At 30.7% G+C, this 18,688-nt stretch overlaps 1 protein-coding gene across 1 annotated transcript in view; it reads right to left on the bottom strand.

Annotated features, from left to right (window-relative positions):
• The window catches only part of LOC114328502 (23 kDa integral membrane protein), a 73,772-nt gene extending 60,087 nt beyond the window's left edge, over positions 1-13,685 (bottom strand). Inside the window, exon 1 of the mRNA XM_028277370.2 lies at positions 13,374-13,685. Coding sequence (XP_028133171.1) covers positions 13,374-13,448 — 75 coding nt within the window. The 5' untranslated portion in view covers positions 13,449-13,685. The remainder of the gene's footprint in view (positions 1-13,373) is intronic.
• Between the last annotated feature and the right edge of the window lie 5,003 nt (positions 13,686-18,688).

The raw sequence follows: 18,688 nt of genomic DNA on the forward strand, positions 1-18,688 counted from the left end.
CCCAAACCCGACGCTCAAAATGGTGTGACTTTTTTTTGAACATTATGTGGACCATATAGAACAATTTGGTGTAGGAGGATAACTTTCACTTTGGATGTCTGGGTTATGCCATCTTTTGGATCAATTCTATCATACTACTTCCGCAAAAACAAAAATTGCATTGGAAAATCAAGCAGTATACAATACCCCTTCTGAGTACTGCGACAAATCGTATATTGGACAGACCAATTGAAGAATATAGTGTAGACGAGAAGAACATCAAATCTGATTGTCATCGAAGAGACCCTAGCAAAACATATATGCTTTCTCAATAGCGCCGTATTTCCATCACTGCTAAGGTTGGAAAGGAGTATACTGCGTACAGTTAATTACAAATGATACAACTATCCATCAGCCCTTATTCATCAACTATCGAACATCCAGATCATCTCTGAGAGACTCTCTTCTCTGTGCAGGAGCTATACGCTGTGAGCTCGTACGTAGAGGGGATATTTACAAATTCGCGAACGCCAGTAGTGACAAGTTTGTAAACGTTTACCGGAAATTTGACATAAATGTCAAAGTGATTAATTTAAAATTAAAATTAAAAACATTAATTATAAACAATATTAGTTGGTCAAAGCTGTGGTATATATTTTTACCTTAAATATACTTACGTTTTAAATACTGAATTTAAGTTTTTTTAATGTTCCGTAATATCTAATTATAAATAATCTATTATAATCTTAGCGCCATCTACACGATTATTGTCAAAGTATCCGAAGTAAGAAATTGATATTTTATCAATAGAACGTCAAAATGATTAGAAAAATCTTAAAAAAATCGATTACAATTTAATTACTTTTTTGCGTTGTAAATATTAAGCGATAACAATTAAATAATAAATTTAAAAATTACCGGTAAAAGTTGAATTAGTAACCGCTAGGAGCGACACCAGCGAAGCTCAGAGCGTATAACTATGAAGTTACTAGTATTTCATGTTATTGATTTATTATCCCATTGTTATTATTTTACAAACCTTAATTTCTCACTATTACAATCTTTGCTTTACTAATATTCAGTAGAATCATGAAATGAATCATACCACAATTACATTGAAAAGAATAGATAAGTATTACATAAATATATTGTTATTAAGATATTCTTAAAAACAATACGATAACCAAAGCTTTTACTTAACACATATTAATACACATACTTATTAAAAGTTATCTGTACAGGGATCCTTATACTTTTACAATCATCATCACTTAATTATTATTTCATCCATCTCTTTTAATCAGTGGCGTATCTAGACATGATCCTTGGGAGAAATTGCCTTGGGGAGGGGGGGGGGGAACTTTCAATGAAACACCAACCAAAAGACATAAAAAATATAAACCCAAACTACATAAAATGTAAAAATTCACGAGGAAAATAAAATTCCTGTAGCTGGCTGTATACCATAAATCACAAAAAATACAGGATCCTTTGTAAAAGGTATATTTAAAAGACCCCAATAAGGGTTACATCACAAAACAAAACCTTTTCGGATTAACAAGTAATCCATCATCAGTGTTAAGCCAATAGCATGCATGCGTGAGGCACCAAAAAGTTATGGGTAAAAACCCTGTAAAAGTTGCAAGATATTAAATGATACTATATATTATGATTAAAATAGATGGATGTTGCAAATATTCCTGGATATTACCCTGGATATTACCCAGGATATTACCCAGATTCATTGGAATTTTTACCTAGATAAATACACAGGCAATGCAATGCAATTTTAGATTCCCCCTCGTCATCTTCTAATTCATCGTTCGTTTGCTTTGAAAGTTTAGAAAGCACGAATAGACCAGGGCGCATCTGTAAAAATATTAGTACATTTGGACGTTGAGAGGTGACTCAAATTTTTTTGCAGAAATTGCTTGAAAATAAATCAAATAATAATATTTGAATTATCCTCCCTCTCAAAAAAGTCCGGAACATTGTTTAAATAATCAAAATGTCAAAAAATTAAGGAAAAATTCGATTTTTTTCTTGGTTTTTTGATTATAACTTTAAAAGTATTCATTTCCGAGAAAAGTTTTACTGAGATGAAAGTTGCGCAATTAAATTTCCTACAATATACAATTAGTTATAAATTTAAAAGATAGTCACCCTTGTTGCAAAATAGCAATATTTTTGAAAAAAACATACAAAAACAAGTATTTGCATTTTACGTCTTTCAACCATTTATGCTACACGTAGAACCTTCATATTTCACCCTGAAAAACTTTATCATACAGTAAAACAACCCTGTAGATTTCATTAAGATCGGTTCAATAAATTTTGCAAAATAAATTTTGCAATCCAGCTTTCGTAAAAAAAATTCATTTTTTCAAAATGTTACAGGACTGAAAATAAAGCAGATAGCAAGTTGAAAATTTTTTTGCTTATAGAAATGTACTTTACCTTTCATTTGCAATTTTGCAGAATTAAAATCGATTAACACCTCGGCGTCAGAAATTTTTTTAAATAAACATTAATTATTGGTGCTACGCGCAGGACAGAGGATAGTTTGCTCTGATTGGGCATTCCAATGACCTTTGATAATGATTGATACATTTTAATTTTTATTACATTTCGATATAAATAAATAAATTTGTTTATTGCAAAATAAAAACACATACTCTATCTTTTGAAATAACACTTTTATTAGCAAAAACTTTCTTTGTTCATATATTTTAACTTAAATAATAAAAGTTTATTATTTTTAAACATATGCAATTGTTTAAACAATACTTCACAAACAATAATAAAATTAGTTTGATTTTTGTGGAATTAAAATATTAAAATACAACAAAACATAGAGTAAGAAAATAATATATTAGATAAAGATTGGAAGACATTTTGGTGGAAATCAACTTGTGTGAATCGAACACCGCTGTCCTGCGCGTTGCACCAAAAATTATTGTTTATTTCAAAAATTTTCTGACGCCGTGGTAATTAATCGATTTTAATTTTGAAAATTGCAAATGAAAGGTACAGTACACTTCTATAAGCAAAAAAATTTTCAACTTGCTATCTGCTTTATTTTCAGTCCTGTAACATTTTGAAGAAATGAATTTTTTTTGCGAAAGCTGGATTGCAAAATTTATTTTGCAAAATCTATTGAACCGATCTGAATGAAATTTACAGTATTGTTTTACTGTATCGTAAAGTTTTTCTGGTTGAAAATGGTTGAAAAACGTAAAATGCGAATACTTGTTTTTGTATGGTTTTTTCGCAATTATTGCTATTTTGCAACTAGGGTGACTATTTTTTAAATTTTTAACCAATTCTATATTGTAGAAAATTTAATTACGCAACTTTTATGTTAGTACAACTTTTCTCGAAAATGAATACTTTTAAAGTTATAACCAAAAAACGAAGAAAAAAATCGAATTTTTGCTTCAATTTTTGACATTTTGATTATTTAAACAATGTTCCGGACCTTTTTGAGAGGGAGGATAACTCAAATATTATTATTTGATTTATTTTCAAGCAATTTCTGCAAAAAAATTTGAGTCACCTCTCAACGTCCATCTCAAAACAGATGCGCCCTGGACTAGAATTCAGGTTGTTAACCAGAAATTGGTTCCAGTAGAAGTCTATTAGTTCTTCGGATCTAAAATTTCGCACTGTTTTTTCTTTAACTGTCGAACTGTTTTGGATCTTGTTGGGGGGAAATTTCCCCTATTTCACCCCCGTAGATCCGCCAATGGTTTTAATTAATTACGAGTAGGTATCTACCGATAGATATATTTATTTTGCCTGTCACTAAAGTTAGTCGTAATTCAGAGCATTAAATCTCATAATAATAATTAAAATATAAAAACTGTATAGCCCAGTTATAAATATTTTCGAAAAAATATGATGACGCATGCCACTTAATGATAAGGAATAGATAACAAGATATTCAGTGTTCTATGGAATTACACTGTTGTTTTTCTTGACACTTAATGTGGTTATTAATAGGATAATATTCACGGGAACTGATAAGCAGTAATAAAATGAATGATGTAATAAAAATAGTCGGATGATTAATATAATAAGCTTACTTTAGATCTTACCTATACGTCCTCAGTCCTTATACCTACTCATCAAACTCTTTGAGAAGATTTATCTGAAAACACACGATAACAGGCAAAGATACAATAATTCCAGAACATCAATTTGTTTTCCGTGACAAGCACGAAAGGAACTATGTGAACAAGTCCAACTACTGGTTAACAAAACAAACAAAGATTTAAACGCCAAAAGATATTGCTCAGCTGCTTTCATTGATATATCTCAGGGATTTGATAAGATTTGGCATACAGAATTGCAAATGAAGCTAAAGAAGCTTCTACCATATCCTTATATCCAGTTCTTAAAATCCTAACTGGAAAACACACACTTCCTAGTGAAACAAGGAACTAAGTACACTGAAATATATCCCATATCAGGCGTACTGCAAGGTACAGTCCTTGGATCAGTACTAATACTATATCTCTTGTATACAGCAGACGTTCCAACACCAAGAACAACTAGTGTAGCAAGGTATGCAGATGATACTGCTATTTTGGTATCCCACATAGATCCATCACCAGCCTTAAGAAACGTTCAAAATCATTTGAATGGCACAAGTATTTTGAAAGCGTAGGCTACACATGCAACCTAACTATTTAAAAGTAAAAAAGCTCCTTCTTCTTCTTTAAGTGCGTCTCCTAATCGGAGGTGGGATATCATCATCACTATCTTTACTCTACCTACCGCTGCTCGAAAGAGTTCTATAGAACTGCATCTAAACCATTCCCTTAAATTCTTCAACCATGACACTCTCCTTCCTATACTCCTTCCGCCTCTTGTCTTTCCCTGTATTATCAGTCTTAGTATTTCGTATCACTGTCCCCTCATTACGTGTCCCAGATTCTGTAACTTTCTTATTTTTATTGTGTTTAATATTTCGCATTCTTTGTCGATTTCTCGCAATACTTCCGTGTTCGTTTTTTCCTGTGTCCATGCTACTCTAAGCATCCTTCTGTAACACCACATTTCAAATGACTGTAAGTTTATTTATGTGTTCTTGCTTCAATGCCCAGCTCAAAGTCCATATTGCAGTAACGAGAACACGTAGCATCTCAAAGCTTTTACTCTCAGTTCTAATCGAAGGTCTTTGTTGCAGAAAATTGTTTTCATTTTTACAAACGCTTTTTCTTTTTCTTCTTCGCCTGGCCATTCACGTCCACATCTGAACATAAGCCTCTTCAAGTCTTCCTTTCCATTGTTTTTTTGTTGTACGCTACTTGTAGCCAATTTTTCCCGGTAGTTCGTTTCAGATCATCTGTCCATCTCATAGGAGGTCTGCCTCTGGGTCTTTGGGTTGGTATGGTCTCCAGGTTAGAATTGTTCTGTGCCATTTGTTTAGATCGCTCCTAGCTACATGTCCAGCGTATTCCCATTTCAATTTTAATGATTTTTGTACCACATCGTTGACTTTGGTTTTCTGTCTTATCCATGTGAGTGTTTGTTTTCCTGTCCTTAAGTGATATGTCAAGCATTGCTCTTTCCATCGCGTGTTGAGTGACTCTGAGTATGTTCATATTCTTTTTTGTGATTGTCCATGTTTGTGCCCCATATGTTAATATCGGAATAATGCATGCATCAAAAACTTTAGATCTAAGATCTAGTTGAATTTGCTGATTTCTGAGTATATAGTTCAGTTTTCCGAATGCTGTACATGCTAACTTTCTTTTTGTCTAACTCGTCTGTTATTCGCCTCGCTCGCTGACGCTCGATCTGCTCATAATATCAGCCTCGTTCGATAAAGAGTCTTTACTGACGTGGTGCATACAAAATTTTATCGCTAACAATTTGATATTGGTTTTAACACTTACTTGCAATTAGGGCTTACAATACCGGAATTCCGGGATCCCGAATACCGGGATCCCGGACGATTTTTATCCGGGATTCGATACCGGTATTTATAATAAAAATACCGGTATTTCGATATTAGCTTAATTTATAAAAAGTGAATTGATGCAAAATAAACTTTCTTCTAAGATATTTTTTGCTATTATTATTTTTGAAGATAAACAACCAATATCATTGTAAAAAATATTTATTAAAGACATTTATTATAGTATTTTTACTACAAAAGCGATATTACGTAGGTCAAAATTTTTGACGTAAGAGAACTGTCAAAACATTAGAATGTGACTTTTCATTATTGCCTTGTTTATTATAAACATGGCAATAATGAAAAGTCACATTCTAATGTTTTGACAGTTCTCTTACGTCAAAAATTTTGACCTACGTAATATCGCTTTTGTAGTAAAAATACTATACACATACAAGTGAATGTCGTTAATTTAAGGCGAAGGGTTATATCAGCTTCTACAACCAAATTATTAAATCTCGTCTATACAAATATGTACATAAAATGAGTACAGAAAAATTCTTAAATATTTAAAATTAGACTACTTTATTTTATAAATAAGCCGTAAGATTTATTAATCAGAATTGTTTTTACATTTTCAGATCTATTTTTTATTTTTTTGTGTATTGTGGTGATAGTGGTGGTAACAATAATTGAAAATATATAGCGGTTTAAATACAGAGTAATCCATACAAAATATTTGTCACAGTAAGTTAATCTTTATATTAATATATTTTAAAGTTAAATTAATTTACAAATAGCAAATTTCATAAGTAAAAGTACCTATTATATGCAAAATTTATCCTAGAATCAAATATCTAGTTTTTCTTTTTGCACATTTTTTGTATCTATCTATTCCTACTCTCTATGTAATGTTATACACAACATCTACTCATTTCAAAACAAAATTTAATAGGTTCCATAAATATATTATTTAATAGCAAGTCGATGTAACAACTGAGGATAGTAGATATAAATATAACGTGTATATTTTTTATTCATAATACCGGTTTTAATACCGGAATCCCGGTATTTGAAATTTGAAGTACCAAATACCGGTATTGAGATTTTGGCTCGGTATTGTAAGCCCTACTTGCAATTTACAATTTAAGAACGTTTTTAAATTTTAGACGTAATAAAAATTGCATGACAGTAATGACAGATGGCTTTTGCATGATGGACGCTTTCGATTTTTAATCGATAATTATCAATATTGAATAATTACTAAATAGGCAAAATTTTGTTTTATTTTATATATGAATATAATTACAAAATACTACGGAATTTCACTTTTTGACATACATTTAACTAACAATGTCGTAAATTTTGTACAATATTTTAGTAAGTTAAAGTATATAAATTGTAAGTTAACTCAAATAAATAATCGATTACTGCCATCGACCACTTACATTCAATCTCGATTAATCGCGGCAGGTAAAGTAAACTTCTTCTTTCAGTACAATAAAGTGTTACTTTACTGAATGAGCTTAGTGACGGTTGGCGATAAATTCATTTTCAGTCCTATTTTAAAAGATTCTGTGTGTAGTTCTGAAAGCATGGTCGCATGGTTTACAAACGCATTTCTTGCTATTTCTATCCTGGTCCTTACTTCTGTTGTTTGATCATTTTTCTCTGAAATCCAGATTTTGAGGTACATACAGGGTGTTTCATTGGTAAAGTAACATACGTTAACTGTAGAAAGAGGATACTTAGGCGGTCTCAAAAATACCATACTTAATGGGTCTTACTCCATAATATCAAAGATACTGGGTGTTTTAACTATTTTGCCATTTTCTTAATTGGTTCATAACTTTTTGACCACACTGTATATTTATTTTATATTTGGCACGCAAATATAATTTAAGGCGCACAATAAATTAATTTATTTGCAATTGTAAAAAATCCAGGTCCGGCTTAAAAAATATTGGAAAAATATTCCGACCCCAAAAAAACACCCTGTACATTAAATTTTTTTAAAATAGATTTTTCAATTGAAAAGAGGATAAAAACTAAATTCAGTGGTATACTTTGAATTTTCGGCAAAATGATTTTTCTGGTGAAATTTGGAATTTGAATTCTGAAATTAAGTGAATTGCGAGAGCTCTAAGTAGAAAACAATTGAAATACAGCTTACGACTTGTCAACCACACTGTATATTGATTTTATATTTAACACGCAAATATTCTTTTAGGTGTCCAGTCAATTAATCTAATTACAATTATAAGAAATCCAGGTCCGGATTTAAAAATATTGTATAAATATTCCAACCCAAAAAAACACCTTGTATATTAAATTTTTTTAAAATGGATTTTGCATTTGAAAAGAGGATGAAAAATAAAATTAGTGGTATAGGTACTTTGAATTTTCGGCAAAATGATTTTTCTGGTAAAAATTTGAATTTGAATTCTGAAATTATGTGAATTGCGAAGCTCAAAGTAAAATAAATTAAAATATGACTTAATTTTAATTAATACCATTATTTAATCTAAATTGGTAAAATATTAACATTTGCACACATAATAATAATTTTTGATGACTCCCTCTGTGGCTCAGTGGTAAGAGCGCCTACCACTGATCGAAAGGTCCGAATGGTCGTGAGTTCGAATCTCACCAGGTTCAGAAATTTTTCGTTTATTATAAATTAATAAATGAAAATAGTTTCTGTCCTTGTGGGATCGGTACTCACCGGAGGGACCGCAGACGTTCGGATACAATTAGCGTCTCTTTGCAAAGACAATGACGTCGACTTTGCAATGTAACAAAACACTAACTCAATACACACAATACACAGTACACATGACGCTACGTACCTAACTACAAAAATTTACCATACCTACGTATAAAAAAAATAATTTTTAATGGTGGTAATTTTGAATAAGTACTTTAGTTTTGAACAGTGATTATGCTGCAAATTTTCGCTGTTTTGTTATAATTTTTAGCTATTTTGTTGATTAAAGTGATGTATTCTTTATTTACCCTTTATTATTTATTCATTATTTAAAAATGAATATTCGCCAAAAACTATTTTTCACACATAATAAAAAAACACTAAAATATTAACATTTTACCAATTTAGATTAAATAATGGTGTTAATTAAAATTAAGTCGCATTTTAATTTTTTCTATAAGAGCTCTCGCAATTGAGATAATTTCAGAATTCAAATTAAAAATGTTACCAGAAAAATCATTTTGTCGAAAATTCAAAGTATACCACTAATTTTGATTTTCATCCTCTTTTTAAATGCGAAATCCATTTTAAAGAAAATTAATATACAAGGCGTTTTTTTGGGTCTGAATATTTACACAATATTTTTGAAACCGGACCTGAATTTTTTTATAATTGTAAATAAATTAATTTATTGGACACCTAAAAGAATATTTGCGTGTTAAATATAAAATCAATATACAGTGAGGTTGACAAGGTGTAAGCTGTATTTCAATTTTTTTCTACTTAGAGCTCTCGCAATTCACTTAATTTCCGAATTCAAATTCAAAATTTCACCAGAAAAATCATTTTGCCGAAAATTCAAATTATACCACTGAATTTAGTTTTTCATCCTTTTCAACTGAAAAATCCATTTAAAAAAAAATTAGTGTACAGGGTGTTGTTTTGGGGTCGGAATATTTTTCCAATATTTTTTAATCCGGATCTGGATTTTTTACAATTGTAAATAAATTAATTTATTGTACACCTTAAATGATATTTGCGTGCCAAATATAAAATAAATATATAGTGTGGTTAAAAAGTTATGGACCAATAAAGAAAATGGCAAAATAGATAAAACACCCAGTATCCTTGTTATTAATGGAGTAAGATCCATTAAGTATGGTATTTTTGAGATCGCCTAAGTGTTATCTTTCTACAGTTAACGTATGTTACTTTTCCAATGAAACACCCTGTATTTGTATTTATCAACCCTTTCTATCGGTACATTTCCCAAAAGATTTACCAGATATAGTCGATTCGCTAAACTCAGATACAACGGGCTAGTGATTTTAGTGGGTATTTTTTTTTGTTTTTGGCCAATTTTGCCAAAATTTGCAAAATTACTAACTATTTAGTAATTATTAACTATTTACTAATAATTTTTTTGCCAATTTTACCAAATTGGATAAATTACTTACTAAAAACACTAGCCAGTTGTGTCTGAGTTTAGCGAACGGACATAATATGTATGCACAAACAATCACGAACAAGTAATTTAATAAAGAAAGTGTAAAAAAAGTTGTGAAGCACCACATTATGAGGTGATTGGCTAGACTCAGTTTGGTTTCAAAAATGGACTGGACAAGAGAGAGGTGATCTTTAGTATGAAAACATTAATATATAATTGTTTAGATCAAAGAAATGAAGTATTTCTCTATTTCCTCAAAAGAACCGCAAAATTTGGTATGACGTGTTGAAATAGTGGCGTATTGAATCATTTGATTAATCTATATCATATACACCACTATCAACTGTTTTACTTATTGATAAGTTAAACGTGTTTATTGTTGAAGCATACAGAAACTATAATCAAAGCAATGCATATAAAATTATTTATTCATGTTTATATGCCAATAAAAATCAGCGTCCTTCACAGTTTCGTTATAATTTGGAGACTTACGTACTCTTATCTTACAGTTGTTAATTTAATTAACAATGATAAATATGATTTAAATTTTTTTGATTATTATCAACCAATTTAAGCTTTATTTTTAAGATGTTTTATACTGTTAAATATTCTTGTCTCCATTCGGAGATACAATTAAAAAATAATCACAGGAGTTACATTTTAAAACGTGATTTAAACTCAAATGAACATTAAAATTTCGATAAAAATAAAAGACATACAATTATAGAAGAACATCAAAGGTATAAGACAAAAATGTTTTTAAATGTACATTATTTTATAGGGTGTGATACAAGGGCCGATCCAGGACCGATTTTCGGTGGGGGATATGAATTTTTTGGGGAATATCGGGGAGTCTGGCAAATTTTTTAAAAAATTTGTTTAAAATGGTGAGTTTTAAGGCACTTTTCACACAATTTTTAGTGCCATAAAGACATTCAAAACTTATAGTTATTAAAGTGTTTTTATTTGGCTGGCAACGACAAATCAGCAATTTTTTTAAATTCTCGGCCTAGGGGCCGTGGCCCCCTCTCTAGATCCGCCCTTGATGTGATAAAAGAAGAAGCACGGTCAAATATTTCGCGAATTAAACTTCGGATCAAAACACTGAAACACACATGTTCAATAGTTTTCAAAAATCTATCGAATGACATCAAATACGACACCCAGCCATAGCCTCTAGAGTGGGTAGGGGGCAAGTTTGAAATCTTAAATGGAAACTCTCATTTTTCAGATTCCTCAATAAAAAAATAAGTAATTTTTATAAGGAACATTTTTTTCGAATTGTTTATATAATATGAATGGCGTTTAGTCCAGAAAGCCACTGCGCATCCGCTAGGAAAAATATTCTAATTCGAATTTTTTGCACAATCTTACTCAAAAACGACCCCTCTTAACAAATTTGCATGTTGCCAGGACCAAAAGTTGGTCAAAAATTTTTTAAACGTGTTTTTTGTTTTTTTACTAAAATTATTCTTTTTGCATGGAACAAATTTTTTTTTAGGTTTTCTGGATCATATAAATAATTAAAATGTCAAAATATGAAGGATAAATTCGATTTTTTTATTGGTTTTTTGATTATAACTTTAAAACTGTTCATTTCTGAGAAAAGTTGTACTGACATAAAAGTTGCGTAATTAAATTTACTACAATATAGAATTGGTTAACAATTTAAAAAATAGTCACCCTTGTTGCAAGATAGCAATAATTGCGAAGAAACCATACAAAAACAAGTATTCGCATTTTACGTTTTTCAACCATTTATGCTAAACTTAGGATTTTCATGCTTTACCAAGAAAAACTATATGATATAGTAAAACAACACTGTAAATTTCATTAAGATCGGTTTAACAGATTTTGCAAAATAAATTTTGCAATCCAGCTTTCGCAAAAAAAATTAATTTTTTTAAAATGTTGCAGGACCGAAAATAAAGCAGATAGCAAGTTGAATTTTTTTTACTTATAGAAGTGTACTGTACCTTTTATTTGCAATTTGCAAAATTTGAATCGATTAACTACCACGGCGTCAGGAAATTATTTAAATAAACATTAATTTTTGGTGCTACGCGCAGGACAGCGCTGTTTGATTCACACAAGTTGATTTCCACCAAAATTTCTTCCAATCTTTATCTAATATATTATTTTCTTACTCTATATTTTGTTGTATTTTAATATTTTAATTCCACAAAATCTAACTAATTTTATTATGGTTTGTGAAATATTGTTTAAACAATTGCATATGTTTAAAAATAATAACCTTCTATTCTCTAAGTTAAAATATATGAACAAAGAAAGTTTTTGCTAAAAAAAGTGTTATTGCAAAGGATAGAGTATGTGTTTTTATTTTGCAATAAACAAATTTATTTATTTATATCGAAATGTAATAAAAATTAAAATGTATCAATCGTTATCAAAGGTCATTGGAATGCCCAATCAGAGCAAACTATTCGCTGTCCTGCGCGTGGCACCAATAATTAATGTTTATTTCAAAAAACTGGTAGTTAATTGATTTTAATTTTGCAAATTGCAAATGAAAGTTACAGTACACTTCTATATGGAAAAAATGTCAACTTGCTATTTGCTTTATTTTCAGTCCTGTAACATTATTTTTGCGAAAGCTGGATTGCAAAATTTATTTTGCAAAATCTATTGAACCAATCTTAATAAAATTTACAGTATTGTTTTACTGTATCATAAAGTTTTTCTGGGCGTTATATGAAGGTCCTAAGTGTAGCATAAATGGTTGAAAAACGTAAAATGCGAATAATTGTTTTTGTATGGTTTGTATGGTTCGCAATTATTGCTATTTTGCAACAAGGGTGACTATTTTTTAAAATTCTTAACCAATTCTATATTGTAGGAAATTTAACTACGCAACTTTTATGTTAGTACAACTTTTCTCGGAAATGAATACTTTTAAAGTTATAATCAAAAAACGAAGAAAAAAATCGAATTTTTCCTTCATTTTTTGACATTTTGATTATTTAAACAATGTTCCGGACCTTTATGAGAGGGAGGATAACTCAAATATTATTATATGAGTTATTTTCAAGCAATTTCTGCAAAAAAATTTGAGTCACCTCTCAACGTCCAAATGTACTAATATTTTTACAGATACTCCCTGGTCTAGTATACAAATATCTCCAACACAGCAAGCGTGAATGTGAACACGACGATTTTGTGGATATTGCCGCGTCACGCTTTGTGTACGTACTTAATGAAACCAAATTATAATTTTTGACACCATTGTCGTAATAATATACTGTTCAGAATAATAGCTAACAACTGTGTACAGAATAGCAAAAAGTGTGTAAAGTAGTAAAAAGTGTGGTACTTACAGCAAAAATGATATTCGCCCCAAACACAAACAATTTCACAATCCCTTCGGCACAACCCATCGCTGTTCCGCACATATCGACGTCGCTAGTTTCTGTTATCTACTTTTTCACAGTCTAACGAATAAACGAAGCACCGATGGATTCAACAATAATACAGATAAAGTGATAAGAATACACCTATATTTATATACGACCCTATAATACCTTTTTTGATAAAGTGTAGAGGGTTTGGTTATAACGAATTAAAATATTAACTAGAAATTTGGTATGGATGTGGCAGTGTCATTAAAAATTATTATACTCGTGTTTTTTATAGTTTATAGCTACTTATCTTTATTTTATGAGACTATCGCTTTAAAACAAGTAAATAGTTAGGTAATAAGGTTAAATGTACTTAACAAATTTTTATGTTATAATAGGCCGAGAGGCGATAATTAAAACTGTCAAGTATAAAATACTCGAAATAGTCAAGTATAAAATACTAGAAAACGATCGAAAACATCTACCAGAACAACACAATAAAAGTAAAAGAGGACGATGAATTAACTGACCCAATTGAAGCCGGCAATGGGATAAGACAGGGGGATTCCTTGAGTCCTTTATTGTTCAACCTGATCATGTACGAAATAATAAAAAAAGGAAGAACTAAAAAAGGGTACCAAATGGAAGAAAAACAACTTAAAATAATCTGCTATGCGGACGATGCAATACTAATCTCTCAAAGTGAAGATGATTTACAACGTATGCTGCACCAATTCAACATAATCGCCAGAAAATTTAATATGTTAATTTCCTCACCAACGACAAAATGCATGGTTATAACAGCAGATCCAATAAGGTGTAAATTGGAGCTAGAAGGTCAGATAATAGAGTAAGTGATGGAGTTTAAATACCTAGGCATCACACTATCTAGATACGGAAGGCTCGAAACAGAAGCGGAAGATCAAGTGAATAGAGCAAACAGAGCCGCAGGTTGCCTGAATGACACAATATGGAGAAATAAAAATATCGGAAAAGAAATGAAAGGCAGAATTTACAAAACAGTCATCAGACCAATAATGACATACGCGGCAGAAACACGACCCGACGCAGAGAGGACAAAAAGATTGCTCGAAACAGCGGAGATGAAAACCCTTCGAAAAATCGATGGTAAGACTTTATGGAACAGAGCTAGGAGTACAGATATACGACGGAGATGCAAGGTGTATAACATTAATAACCGGGTAAGAAACAGAAGAATAGAATGGAATGACCACATAAGCCGAATGACCACAAATAAGATATAGACCAGGGCGCATCTGTAAAAATATTAGTACATTTGGACGTTGAGAGGTGACTCATATTTTTTTGCAGAAATTGCTTGATAATAACTCATAAAATAATATTTGAGTTATCCTCTCACTCAAAAAGGTCCGGAACATTGTTTAAATAATCAAAATGTCAAAAAATGAAGGAAAAATTCGATTTTTTTCTTCGGTTTTTGATTATAACTTTATAATATGGGATTGGTTAAAAATTTTAGAAATTGTCACCCTCGTTGCAAAATAGCAATAATTGCGAAAAAATCATAACAAACAGTATTTTCAGATAAAAAATTCAAAATTCAAGTATTCAAAAACATATTTCACCCAGAAAAACAATATGATATAATAAAAGAGTACTGTTAATTTCATTAAGATCGTTTCAATATATTTTGCAAAAAAAATTTTAAAATCCAACTTTCGCAAAAAAATTAATTTTTTCAAAATTTTGCAGGACTGAAGATAAAGCAGATATCAAGTTAATTTTTTTTACAAATATAGAAGAATACGGTACCTTTCATTTACAATTTGCAAAATTAAAATCGGTTAACTACAACGGCGTCAGGAATTTTTTTAAATAAACATTAATTTTTGGTGCTACGCGCTGGAGAGCGAATAGATTGCTCAGATTGGGCATTCCAATGACCTTTGATAATTATTGATAAATTTTAATTTTTAGCGTATTTCGATATAAATAAATAAATTTGTTTATTGCAAAATAAAAACACATACTCTGTCCTTTGAAATAACACTTTTTTTTTAGAAAAAACTTTCTTTGTTACGATACATTTTTGTAAATTTTTATGGTTTTAATTTATTTTTCGGATTTAACTACAATGATATTATGCAAAAAATTATGTTGCCTCGCAGTTTTAAACTGCGTTTACCTCGAAAACGGTTGAGTTTAGCGAGATGAATGTAGTATACCTTTTGTAAGTAAAAATATTAAAAGAATAAAAGTTTTAATTTAAAAAGTATGTAGAGTGGGTAATAAAAAAAATTAAACCTATTAAATGAGCGCTGAAAGGCGTATGTGGCGTTCAAAAAAAACCTGCTTACCAAATTTCGTGTAACTATACCATGTCTGTTAGGAAATATTCAAGAATAATTAATAAAATAAAAGTTTAACTTTGACACCCTGTATTTCGGTTATTATCAACTTTCGTACTAAGGTAAGTTGGCTTAAATAGACCTATTTTAATCTCAGTAATCTAAGGTTAAGCTATGGCCCATTCTTTACCAAACACCCTGTATAGTAGAGACCGCATGTAGAGTATCTATTTCTAAATACATGTTTCTTCTGTATTACTATTAGTTAGCCCCTTTATATTTGGCATTATCTTTTTTAAAACGACGGTCTTTTCCTCAGCTCTCAGTCTTGACAACTCTCTCTATATGTTTTGTGAAACTGAATCGGTCATCGAGCTGAACCACCAGATTTAATTACAACCCCTTCAAGGTTGAATATGTAAAGATAAAAAAGTAGAATTTTTAAAGAAAACCTTAGGTAGGTAATATACCTACTATTTTTGATTGAATATTTTTAATCATCCAAAATACACAAGAAATAGTGAAACATAATAAATACATGGGACAAAACATGTTCTTTCCAAAAAGATTACCAGCAAGCTACATACATTTTCGTTAGCGGCCTAAGATTTTCTGACATTTTTTCGTTTTTGGGAAAACTTGACGTGACTATAAAGATTGCAAGGTAGTGGTTACTGAGGCAGTAAATCAACAACATAAGTTACTTGTGCTGGACATCGTCAATAAAGCGAAACTAAACCAAAACTTCAGAGAAAACCACAAAAATCAAGTCGTGAATATTAAAATATGAAAAAGTTGTCAAACAATTTAGCAGATGTGAATACCAAAAATCAGTACCTAGCCAATGCCAAAAATTAGCAAGAAGCAAGAAGAGAATGTAAAAGCCCTGGTGAGACAGCTTTCGAGATAACAAGTAGAAATCTAAAGAACGTACAAATATTAAGAAACAGAAGAGCAAACGTGGAAATCCAAGAAGAAGCTGTAGGAATGCGTAGAGAGGAAAATTAGAGATTTAGATGAGGACACATGGAGAGATAGAGATAAATGATGACTGGGTATTGGAAAACGTCGTAGAACCTTGTAGATCGATTCATATAGTAGGTTTATATATTTCTGCCAAAAATATTCCTTTTTAGGCAAGCCGCACACCAAAGAGACATGAAACGAAAAACATAAAACATGAAACGTGAAACATGTTTCATGAAAATAAAACACTTCTAAACAAATCTCAAAGTCCGCCTACCAATGAAACGAGTGTGATTCATGCTCATGACACATTTTTATTTTCGGAGAATTTCATAAATGGCCGGACGTATATTTGTTTAGCAGTGTTTTATTTTCATGAAAAGTAATTTACGTTTCATGTTTCCTTGATGTGCGGCCTGCCTAGAGTTAAGTGTGTGTAATTTCGCTAATGTTAGGATTTATTGTAGTGTTTCAGTACATAACTCATTGTACTTATACATTTATTTAAATTTTTGTTAACATGTTAATAGTATTGCTTGACCCTTGGATAATTAACATATGACCAGAAATGCAAATTTGATAGTTGCTGTACACTGAACCTTTGTGTTATTCTTATATTCAATAAAATCGGTTAACGTTTTGTAGCACGATTTTTTGGAGTATATTTGTATCTATGTTAGAAAAAAGAACACATCAAAAACAATACCATATTTTATAGGTGCGTTTAGAACAACTTCTGGTAGAAATCATGAGTGGAATTTGTAGAGATCGATAAAATAATGAAGGAAACTATTAGGTCTATCCTACGCCTTAAAGTAATTATTATCTGAGCAACCGTAATCCTAATCCCATTCATCCGTCGTTAATAAAAATAATCTCATTATCCTTTTAACCAAGAATTAAAAATTACTATACTCATTTATCGTAAGAGAATAGTTATTTTCGTAACAAGTGCAGAAAGTCATTCTTTTCCGCACGCGATTGCAGTTTGCCGAACTACGCGAAGCGGGAGTTCGGCAAGCAGTCGAGTGCGGAAAAGAGACTTTCTGCAAGAGTTAGGAACAATATTTTTTCTACGAGTCTTTAAAAATGACCAAATCTTACTCAATTAATTTAATTAATATGAAAATACATACACCAATTAATTCTTTGACAAGGTTGTTGAAACCAAACTTTCAATATAATTAGTTAGCATGACGACGATCTTGGTTTCCATGACGATGATTCAAAACGACTGTTATTGTCTACCGATTTGACTTTCGAATATTATGTCAAAATAATTTTATTTCATCGAATTGTCGCGTTAATTTCATTAAAACAGGAACACAATAAGATATATTTGAAATAAATTAGTAAATAATATCTAAATATTAGTTGATTGCATGTATTATAATTACTTTAAGGCCATATTAATATATCTAAATTAACACGCGTGCGGAAAAGTAAAAACCGCGTGCGGAAAAGTAACACGCGTGAGGAAAAGTGAAACTTTATAAACTAAAATGCGTGCGCGAAAGTAGACATTTTTGCACGCTCGTAGAAAAAAATATTTTCAAATATACAGGGCCATCCATATTGACTTGGATACCAGAGCAATGGAACACAGCATTTATCTGCCTAGTTCACAAGAAAGGTGATAAAACTGGTAAAGATAAAATACTATTAGAAGTACATATGTAGTATATAAGGTATTGACAAACATAATAAAGAATAGAATAAAAACCTACGAAACAAGAGATAATAGGAAAACACCAGGTGGTTTCAGGTTATATACCAAATCTAGATTTACATATTTTACTCTTTATTGATTTTAAACAAGCATACGACTCTATCTCATGAAACGGACTATACGAAACAATGAGATCACTAGAATACCAGAGGAACTGATATGATTAGCTAAAATGACGCTAACTAATACAGTCAATAAAGTAATGATAGAATGAAGTTTTTCAAATCAATAGATGATTAAAATAGGGAGACCCTCTGTCAACTTGTCAC

The sequence above is a fragment of the Diabrotica virgifera genome, chromosome 9 (assembly GCF_917563875.1).
Source record: "Diabrotica virgifera virgifera chromosome 9, PGI_DIABVI_V3a".
In the NCBI taxonomy this organism is placed as follows: domain Eukaryota; kingdom Metazoa; phylum Arthropoda; class Insecta; order Coleoptera; family Chrysomelidae; genus Diabrotica; species Diabrotica virgifera.